The sequence below is a fragment of the Festucalex cinctus genome, chromosome 2, assembly GCF_051991245.1.
Source record: "Festucalex cinctus isolate MCC-2025b chromosome 2, RoL_Fcin_1.0, whole genome shotgun sequence".
Taxonomy (NCBI): domain Eukaryota; kingdom Metazoa; phylum Chordata; class Actinopteri; order Syngnathiformes; family Syngnathidae; genus Festucalex; species Festucalex cinctus.
This window is the reverse complement of record NC_135412.1, coordinates 25,084,053-25,093,807: the sequence shown is the minus strand read 5'-3', so window position 1 is coordinate 25,093,807 and position 9,755 is coordinate 25,084,053. Positions and strand designations below refer to the sequence as shown.

Here is a 9,755-nt window from a genome sequence, read left to right as displayed (position 1 = left end):
TTCGAGGGCGGGGGCAATATATTTGCCAGTTTATAAAGTGGCAAAGTCGCCACGTTTTTGCTCGGCATAATAAAAAGTGGCAAATTTGCCATTTTTTTTCTCGTCGCGCGGCTGTTTGTGTCAAGTGTGGTGCCGGCAGAAAGGAAACGCATGTGTCACGCTACACAAGTCAGTTTGCAAAATGTCTATGGTGGAAGAACTCGTTAAAACGTACTTTTCGGTCGTGTTTTCAAACAAGGAGATGCTAATTGCTTTAGCAGAGGTTAACAATATCATAGTTGCCAGTTTATAGTGGCAAATTTGCCACTTTTTTTCCTCGTCATATTAAAAAGTGACAAATGTGGCAGTTTTTTTTCTCTCGTCATATTAAAAAGTGGAAAATTTGCCACTTTTTCTCTTCATATTGCTCCGTCCTCTCCTCTCTCTCTCTCTCTCTCTATATATATATATATATATATATATATATATGTGTGTGTGTGTGTGTGTGTGTGTGGCCCTAATACGCCGTCGTACTCACCAGAGGAATCGAATGCATAAAAATGGTGTAACCGTATAAATATGGCCATGGCGTCGCGTACAAAAACGTTAAGTGGTGACACTTGATGACGACTGATATTTTATTAAGGCTACAATCCCCTCGGGATGTCTTGTGATGACGCGGCTTCAAAAAATAAATACATGAAATGCTTTGGTGGCAACTTGACCTCACGTGCATAACTGAACTCCTCAACCGTCTGCTCTGAAGCGCCATGTCTAAGTTACAATACTTTACATTCGATTTCCGGTGGCCCGAATCAAACTCTGTGGACATTCTCAGTCATGAACTTCTCACTCACACACTTCCTGTAAACTGGATTATGTTGCGTAATCGGAAAAGAAACGGCAATTTAAAAAAAAAAAAGATTTGGGGAAGTTCTTAAATACGTTTTCTATGATTATATGGCTTTATTTGGTGAAAACGAGCAAATGCTGGTCATAACATCTGCATCAGCATGTTGGCTGTTTTCAGGGTGGAATGGATCTTGCACGTCAGAACAGCCTCGAGATGTCACAAAATGGCACCAAAATGCTAAAGTGAGGAGCTTAAAAAAAAAAAAAAAAAAAATACTGAAAATGGGCCATTAGTAATGCTGAAAAATGTATCAGCATTCCTAATTGACCAGTTTTCAGGCTTTTTTTTTGGGGGGGGGGGGGGGGGGGGGGGTTACGAACTGGCCAACACTGTCAGGTCTTCATTTCCCAATGTTTATTCAAATTATTATGCTATTGTACTCTAACATAAGTAGCATCAGTGTATTGCATGAGCACACCAAAGTGTACAGCAAAAACAAACAAAAAACAAACACACACGTCAAAGTTCAAAATAATGTCCTGATTTTGAGCACATTGTAAACTCGGCGATTTAAAAAAGAAGATAAGTTGTTTTCCTCTTTTCTTTCCTTTAAAAAAAAAACAAAAACAAAGTCCATGAGTGTCATTGAGAATCTGAGGAGGAATCTTTGACGTCCGTGCTCTCGGTGGCCTCGCTGACTTCGCTCAGCTCTTTGCTCTCTCCGCCGCTGTCTCGTTCATTTTCTCTGTCCGGGTCACCAGAGCCGGACGGCGCCTCCTGACCCGGCAGGCGGGGGCCAGGCTTTCTTAGCTAAGGGATGCCACAGTCACATACAAAATCACATTGCAATCAAACTCGACATGTGCTCATCCCACCATTACGCTTGCCACTATAAGCGAGTCAACTTCCGCTTCATTGTAGATTTTTAAGCCACCGTGTTTTTTTATTTATTTATTTATTTTTATAAACAGTATACAGTACAGACTAGCTTGAAGTGAATTGTGTGCCTTTAGTGTAGTACCACAACATGCAAATCATACATTTGTAAACTTCTGCTTTTGCTTTGAAAATGAACATTTTTGCAGATTTTCTGACATGACCAAACCAGTAACAGCAGAAATATACTTAATTGTGCATGTGCTGCACTGCCAATTTGCATTAATGGCCTGCCTTTAAACATGTTTTAAAAATCTGATTGATTCATTCATCTATCAATGATTCAGTCACATGATAGTAATAATTATTCGATGAATCAATTCAAATTGACAGTGTAGAAATTGCACAAATAAATTATGCTTCAGTTACTGTTTTGGTCCGTAAGATGCCGGAAAAATTGGGAAAAACTTTTTTTTCTTTCATAATTCTTATTTTGCTGAATTACAACTATTCTGTTCGTACCTCATCTGCCATGTGGGCCAGGTCCCTCTTCATTGCGTAGGCATCCTCCCCGTCTGCGTAGTACTTGGGCTCGACTTCACTAATTCTGCGCAGGAACAAGAAACCCAGCTCATTTCCGTTCTACTTTCTCCACGAAAGAAACAAGTGGATGATGCATTCCATGGCTTGAAGTTGGAAAACATGCAAGTACATTCCGCAAAACTTGACTTTTGCCAACTTCTTGGTTGCTGAATGACACATGGGCTCAAACATAAACAGAAGAAACTCCACAACTACAATTTAGAAATGAAAAAAACTTTAAAAAAAAGAAGAAAAAAAAGTTTAAAAGTCCATCTGCCAAAATTCAACTTTTTTGGATTTCCAAGATGTGGATGACTGACAAGCATGCAAGCACATTGTAGTTGAAGGGACTTACTGGAACTTGAGTGTGTTTGAGTACAGATGCAGGGCCGCTCGGTTGCTGTGGTGACAACAGCAAAAGGGTTAGAAAACAGGGCGGGGTAGTAATCCCACATCTTTGATGAAGGACATGCACTGTACCTTTTGCGTACGTGAAGCGAGACGTATTTGGCATTGAAGTTCTCGATCATGGCGCGACTTGCCTGGTCCATCAGCTTCTGAGCCAGACCCAGACGTCGATGGGAGCGCTTCACCGCCTGAGACACGATCAAGGCCACTTGCTTATTGTTTGACGTGTAGCTGCCTTCAACTACTTGGAGGGTTGAAATATTATGACCCCAAAGCTAGACGTGTCATGACACGCGACATTATTATTTTTTTTTTTAAGGTTGAATGATTTTGAAAAACATCATTGCATTTTCCCCTCTTTATTGTGATTATTCATGTCAATTTGAATTTGATTAATTGCTCAGCCCCAAGTGTCATGCTCTATAATTTGTTGTCTGTTTTGGCGATTTCCACTTACTGTATTGCTTGACTTATGAGTTTAAATCACTCCATGGCCATGCTTGCAAAAGTTGAGAATGATGAATGGAAATGCCTTCAATCCGTTCTGCTCCTTCTGGTGTAACTTCACGGAGGTATTTCGGTCACATTAGAATTCAAATTTGTTTTTGTAATGCAGTGTGGACATACCAGAGGAACCTATGCCTGCATTTAAACCTTCTGCCACTAGATGGCGCCAGCAAACTTCACAGAATCATGCCATTTGTTGTTACAGTATATTCTGGTATACGAGTCAAGGTTGGTAGTTTTTGGAGTGCTGCAGGGGAAGCTGATTTGAGATGTGGCTAATTTCAGTTACAAGCATGGCAAAAAAAAAATACAATTAATGCTGTGTATCACATCTGTACGTTTATGTCTCACTGGCAATTGCATCGTTTGTATCGTACTGTATTGCTGTTATTTTTAGTATTATATTATTATTCCCACACCCTTGTTTCCCCTCTTTTATTCTTTGTTATTGCTCTTTTATTTTGTGGTATGGACTCCCCTGGATCTGCATTAAAGACTTAAGTATCGGATTTTTATGTACAACATTTGAAGGAGGCCTGATTTCAATCTGAAGATATCCAATTCCATGACATGATAATGACAAATGCATGTATCAGAATGGTGTCATACTGTCACCTGAAGTACCAATTGTTTTGCCCCCAAATAATGTCACGGTTTTCACTTGAATCATACAATATAAAACCAACTGACTTCAATTCATCAAGCACTTGCTCAGACATACCAGGGATGTGATGTGTCCATGAGGCACATCATCTGGGTCTTCCTCCCTAAAAGGGAAGAAAAAGGAAAAAAAAAAAGTCATCCCATTATACAAAAGGTTATTCATCTTCGTGACAATATATGTGTGTACCACACTTACATCTTTGCCAGCACGTAACCCACTATTTTGCCATTTTCATCCTCGGCGATGTATGAGAGCTGAAACATGGGTAAGAAGAGTGTCAAAAATACAAAAAGAAAGAGTATAAAGAGACGTAATATGGACAACCTGGGGCCACGACAGTCCGTGGTAGAAGTAGTATTTCATTTGGTAGTTTTCTGGCAGACACAACAGGTTACAGTGCTGCATATTCATAAGGTCCTCTGGCTGAAATGAAAGACATGACACAATTGAAAAGTTTCATTCAAAAAAAGTGGCATTAGTACACACACAAAGTGTAATGTGTCCTCTGCATAATAAATGCAAACATAAAATGCCCATAAAATACAAATCCTCACGCCTCTTACAGAACATGCATAACGTATGCAAAAATACAGATAGAATAATGGTCATAATTAGAGGTGGGAATCTTGGGGCACCTCACGATTCGATTGCGATTACGATTCAGAGGCGACGATTCGATTATAAAACGATTATTGATTTCCCCCCAGGCAGCAGAAAAAAAACAATGTATTTTGGCGCTTTTAATGTTTCGTACATTAGTTACAAAAATAGTACAAAAGTCCTCTCAGGCCTAAATAAACTACTATTTCAGTATCAAGTTAACAGTTCAAAACAGTAAATAAAATACTCAAGTCCTCATTCTGTAACAACAGCTTTTAAGTATATTCAGTCTTAAACAGAATAAAACATAGCATTGAGCAAAAATATATTATTTTTATCCACTCAAAAGTGCACTGAGGTATAAATGAAAGACAATGTGAACTACTACTTAAATACAAATGCCTTAAAAAAAAAGTGCTTTCCTGCTTTTTAAGTTGTGTAAAGATGAACATGTAAACATTAAAGTTTCTCAGAGGTACAAAAAAAAAAAAAAAAAACTCAAGTGCTTTTCTGCTTTTTAACTTGTGTAAACATGAACGTGTAAACATTAATGGGATCGTTCGGCTTTTTTAACATGAATCTCAATTTGATCCTCACCTCCCGTGTGTGCGATCAGCGCTGACTTCGGCGTTGGACGAGAGGAAAATAGTCCAGCAAGCTGGCTGGGGTCTCGGAAATAAAGCGTTTTTCTTCTAAAAACTATTTGTTTTCAAAAGCGTGATACATTTCCACCACAATACTCTTTTCTGAATAAAGTCAGACGCCATTACCGCCAGCCACTACTTTTCTGTTCGTTCGTTCGTATCACTGCGCAGCGCCCTGTAGAACGCTAACCGACGCACTGCAGCCAGCTAGCTGATACTTCTGCCTCAAGTTGTTTGCCTTTCGGAGCAGGTCTGATCTCACGAAGAGGTGGGTTGGTCAGCTCAGCCATGCTTGTTGTTGTTTTGAATCTCGAGGCGTGAGTTGTGGATGTGTACTCTCGGTCCGTCCCAAAAAGCGTCCCGAAGACCGCGCGCGCTACTGCGTTTCAGTTCCGCGTACTTTTCGCTCGTTTCGCTTCCCTTGGCATATTTATATAATCGGAATTTGGACATTTGTGAATCGTTCTCGATTGTTGCACGGCCGAATCGTGAATAATCTAAGAATCGGAAATTTTGCACACCTCTAGTCATAATGCTACAGCAGCCCGTTTAGTCGGCTAACGTGATGCGGCTAGCTGAGCTAACATACACTGTAAGTGGCACACACCATCTAACATAAAAATCAGTGAAGACGAATCATAGCAACATGCTTACTTACCCTGGCGTTTCGTATATTCATATTGTTCCGTTTCCGTGGTGCGTTAGCTAGATTACAGCACTCAACAATTCATAGTAATGACTACACCACTCAAATTAGCCGGTCTAGCTAACTTGTCGATAGCGTGGCTAGCAAAGAAAGGAGTGGAAGAAGGTGTGACGTTTCGCCATAATAGCAACACCCCATTCCGGTGACGAAGTGAGGACATACATTCCTTCAATTCCTTCAAATTAAAAGCTTCACGACCGTGCAAACTACAAACGCTAAGCCGTTTTGTTTTGAAAATGCATGTTTTTTGCAAACGTGACCACCGTCCAATAAGAGTAGGGTCAAGGTGGGTGGTGAGAAAAAAAAAAAAGAAAGAAAGAATATGCTGGGATCACTGTAGCCTATATAAAAATCGATATACAGTAGTGACTATGGCGTAGTGGATAAGATTAGTGAACGATTGTTGGTGTGTCTGAGAGAGAGAGAGAGAGAGAGAGAGAGAGAGAGAGAGAGAGAGAGAGAGAGAGAGAGAGAGAGAGACTTTTGTCTTTTTGTTTAATTGAAAACAAATATAATGTGCAAAGAGTTGTGTAACTTAGCAGTCTACGTATGTTTTGTCGAATAAATGAAAATATATGTGAAGTTTTTTTTTGTTTTGTTTTTTAATGGTTTTTGGTTACGATCTGATTACGTGTACTTTACACGTCACGTCAGTACGGCGCATGTGCACTGGCGTGGCAGGCGTGCTTTGCTGATGTGGACTAGCGGACTTCCTTTCCTTTCCTCTGCCCCGGTCTACAGTCACCGAACAGGCAGCGTTGCAATAGAAATTTACCAGAGCAACACTTAACTAAACGCGTGAAGCCCCAAAAGCTACAATGATCCGAATAGCTGTTGCCTTTCTCGCCATGCTAGTGGTTGGCTGCTCGGGTAAGCTCGACGATACCGACGATAGGGCAACATTGCTTTTCAAAAGCTAGTTCGCTAATGAGCTACTACTGGAACTAAGTGTTTCACTGAAAAGCCATCTGAGCATTCCATAGTATTTATATCCATCTGAATGTCCATTGTACATAGTACGCTGCTTGTGCCCTCTGATAATTCAGAATACGAGTTGGTACTTGTCAGGAAAAACTGTCCACTACTGTACAACATTGCCAAACGCATGTTATCAGTACTACTAGCGGCTTCACCAGTAGTATTATAAGTGCGCAGGTGTCAGCGAGTGCAGTTTTGACATAATAGAAAAGTAGTTGTTTTGCAACTGGCTTGTCTTAAAAGTAGTGAGGACAAAGCGTGTACTAGTACATATATAAAGAATTTGGAATCGTGACGTGATTCACGTGATATGGAAATATCCACATAACTATGGTGTGTCAGATGGTAACATACATCATACGTGATGTTTCCTGTGACAGGAGAGAGCTGCACAGAGCCGGTCATCACAACCTCGTCCTACACCACCTCGGACGCTGTCATCTCCGCAGAGTCGGTGTTCATCGTGGAGCTCAGCCTGGTTTGTGCCAACGGAGCGCAAGTAAGTAACAAAGCGACATGCAGCAGACTTCGTCAAGAAACATAAAGCTGTTGCTAACCGTGACCATTTGATAGCCATTGATAAACTACTGCATTGCGAATGATCCCTAACGATTGCCAACCATTGCAATGTTAACCATTGCCATAGTAACATTACCATTGTGACCTCTTGCAGAGCGTTACTCTGTATGCTGATGTAAATGGAAGACAATTTCCTGTGACCAGAGGCCAGGATGTTGGCAAGTACCAGGTAGGCCTTTCCTACTTGACACATTTTTAACATTTCAGTTCGATTGCTATAGTGTCAATGGATATGCAGCAAATTAGTTTACGGTTAGCTTCATGTTGCAGTGCAAGAAATGTTAAGCAACCTTACTTCCAAAATGAAATATTGTCATTCGAATAGCTCTGGGAATAATGCTCTGTTTTGATTGCCAGTAAATACTCTACTCACCATTCTGATTGCTTTGTGTCTAATCTCGACATGGCTTTCAACTTGATCGTAGGTATCCTGGAGTCTTCCTCACAAGCAGGCCAGCTCAGGAACTTACCAAGTCAAATTCTTCGACGAGGAGTCCTACAGCGCACTGCGCAAGGTTAGCACCAGATGCTAAGCTTTGAGTCATTTATTCGGAATAAGAATTGAGTTTATTTATTTATTTATTTTGTAGGCTCAGAGAAACAATGAAGACGTGAACACCATCCAGCCGCTATTCTCTGTCAACGTGAACCACAGGGTGAGTCTTGTCTCTTTTGTTTACTTAAAGGGGCTGTCAGACGGTTTCACTCAGGAAAATGCACTTTTCACACATGTAAGCTTCTGTGAGTGAGTGGAATTTTTTTTTAAAAATAATCCGTGCGTGTTTTCAAATTGCCGCGGGAGTGACGTCACGCCGCTGACACGTTCGCCCGGCCCCGCGACACTAATTTAAAGAGTCGTCTTCATAATGCTGTTCGCATTTGACATCACAAAACCAAGACGACAACTAACAATTGATCAACAGTACGTCGCTATCAAAGAGGTAGCGGCCAATTGACACAGATCCAGAGATAATACGCTCTCAATTTGAGCCGTACCATAGCGAATCAAACCGAATTAAATCTTTCCACTTTAAAAAAAACAAAAAAAACAAAGTCCTTGCATCGTATCACACTCCATGTTGTATCAAGCTAGTCCTGTGAACACCCTTTCTTAGCCTAAAATTGAAATGAGATAATTAGATTAAAAACAAATAATCACGTTTTCTAGGATCCGACCGATATGCATTTTTTGAGACAGATGCCAATACTGATTTTTGGCAGAAAAAAAACATGCCGATTAAGTGTTATCATACCGGTGGGTATGTATTCCCACAGCATTTGTGTGAATATTTTTTATTTGAAGGAAAAACACTCCCAAATTCTATGCTAACTTCACTTTAGCATTTGAAAGGGATCCTCCATTCACTTTAGCATTAGCGCGAGGCTAGCAATGTTTTAAAAACGAAGCATGTTTTGTATTTAAATATACAATGGGTGTAATTCTTATTGCCATGTGCTTTTAGTTTTACAGGTAACTCCAACTGGGGTGTCATTAAACAGTTTAGAGGACGCTTAGGGACAACAAAATCACGTACGCTACACACTTACTCGTTGCTAATGCTGCGCAAGGAAAATGGTGCATTCAGGGTACTTTCACAGCGTTGGAATCTTTGTGCTTCTTCCCATTACAGTCTAACATTTAAAAGGGGAAACAATATGTCATTTGGCCTAACTGGCCTTATTGTTTTGGCTGATGTTTGAAGGGCAATAATTGTCCGATTTTTTTATTTTTTATTTTTATTTTTTATTTATGCCAATTGAAAGACAGATTATGGATGGACTGCCACAGATTGTCCACCTTTTGTGACATTGTAAATTGAAGTTTGCTGACTAATTGTTGTGATGTGACTGATGTTTGTGCCATTGTGATTTCAGGGTGCGTGGAGCGGCCCGTGGGTTTCCACCGAGGTGGTGGCGGCCCTTGTGGGAATATTCCTCTACTATGTGGCCTTTAGCGCCAAGAACACCATCCAAGCCTAATCAACATCCACACTTGGATTTTTAAGACTGAATACCGCTGCAAACATCTGCTTTGGATTCAGAGACGGTCAGCAGTCTGTCGGATATTTTTTGTTTGTTTGTTTTTCTATTCAGACTGTGTCTGTATGTGCTCTGATGGACTTTTGCATCAGTTCTTTTTATTACTCTCAGGCCACCAAGCTGGACTGCTTGGTAAGCTGACGCGTCAAATCAATAAATGATTTCTTTTGGTCTTCCAGTCTACAGCAATTCATTTCTTACCTTAAAAGAGGAAGTCAACTTATTTCTTGACAATAATATCTTATATGTAGGGTTATTATAGTTTTGGAATTTTCATTTGTTTTTGTCTTTTTTTTTTATTTTATTTTTTTATTAGTTTTAATTAATTTTTGGTGTGGT

The 9,755-nt window shown here is 40.2% G+C and overlaps 2 protein-coding genes across 2 annotated transcripts; one reads left to right on the top strand and one right to left on the bottom strand.

The window, feature by feature from the left end:
* Positions 1 to 1,231: 1,231 nt before the first annotated feature.
* Positions 1,232 to 6,056, bottom strand: naa10 (N-alpha-acetyltransferase 10, NatA catalytic subuni). Its single transcript, XM_077513994.1, has 8 exons — positions 5,772 to 6,056; positions 4,194 to 4,292; positions 4,065 to 4,123; positions 3,927 to 3,972; positions 2,771 to 2,886; positions 2,646 to 2,690; positions 2,231 to 2,315; positions 1,232 to 1,642 (listed from the first exon to the last, which is right to left on the bottom strand). The coding sequence occupies exons 1-8, from the start codon at positions 5,790 to 5,792 to the stop codon at positions 1,475 to 1,477; spliced, it is 639 nt and encodes a 212-aa protein (XP_077370120.1). The 5' UTR covers positions 5,793 to 6,056; the 3' UTR covers positions 1,232 to 1,474.
* A 417-nt stretch (positions 6,057 to 6,473) lies between these two features.
* Positions 6,474 to 9,589, top strand: ssr4 (signal sequence receptor, delta). The gene is made up of 6 exons (XM_077513990.1): positions 6,474 to 6,689; positions 7,178 to 7,296; positions 7,471 to 7,545; positions 7,802 to 7,891; positions 7,967 to 8,032; positions 9,252 to 9,589. The coding sequence occupies exons 1-6, from the start codon at positions 6,638 to 6,640 to the stop codon at positions 9,354 to 9,356; spliced, it is 507 nt and encodes a 168-aa protein (XP_077370116.1). The 5' UTR covers positions 6,474 to 6,637; the 3' UTR covers positions 9,357 to 9,589.
* Positions 9,590 to 9,755: the final 166 nt, after the last annotated feature.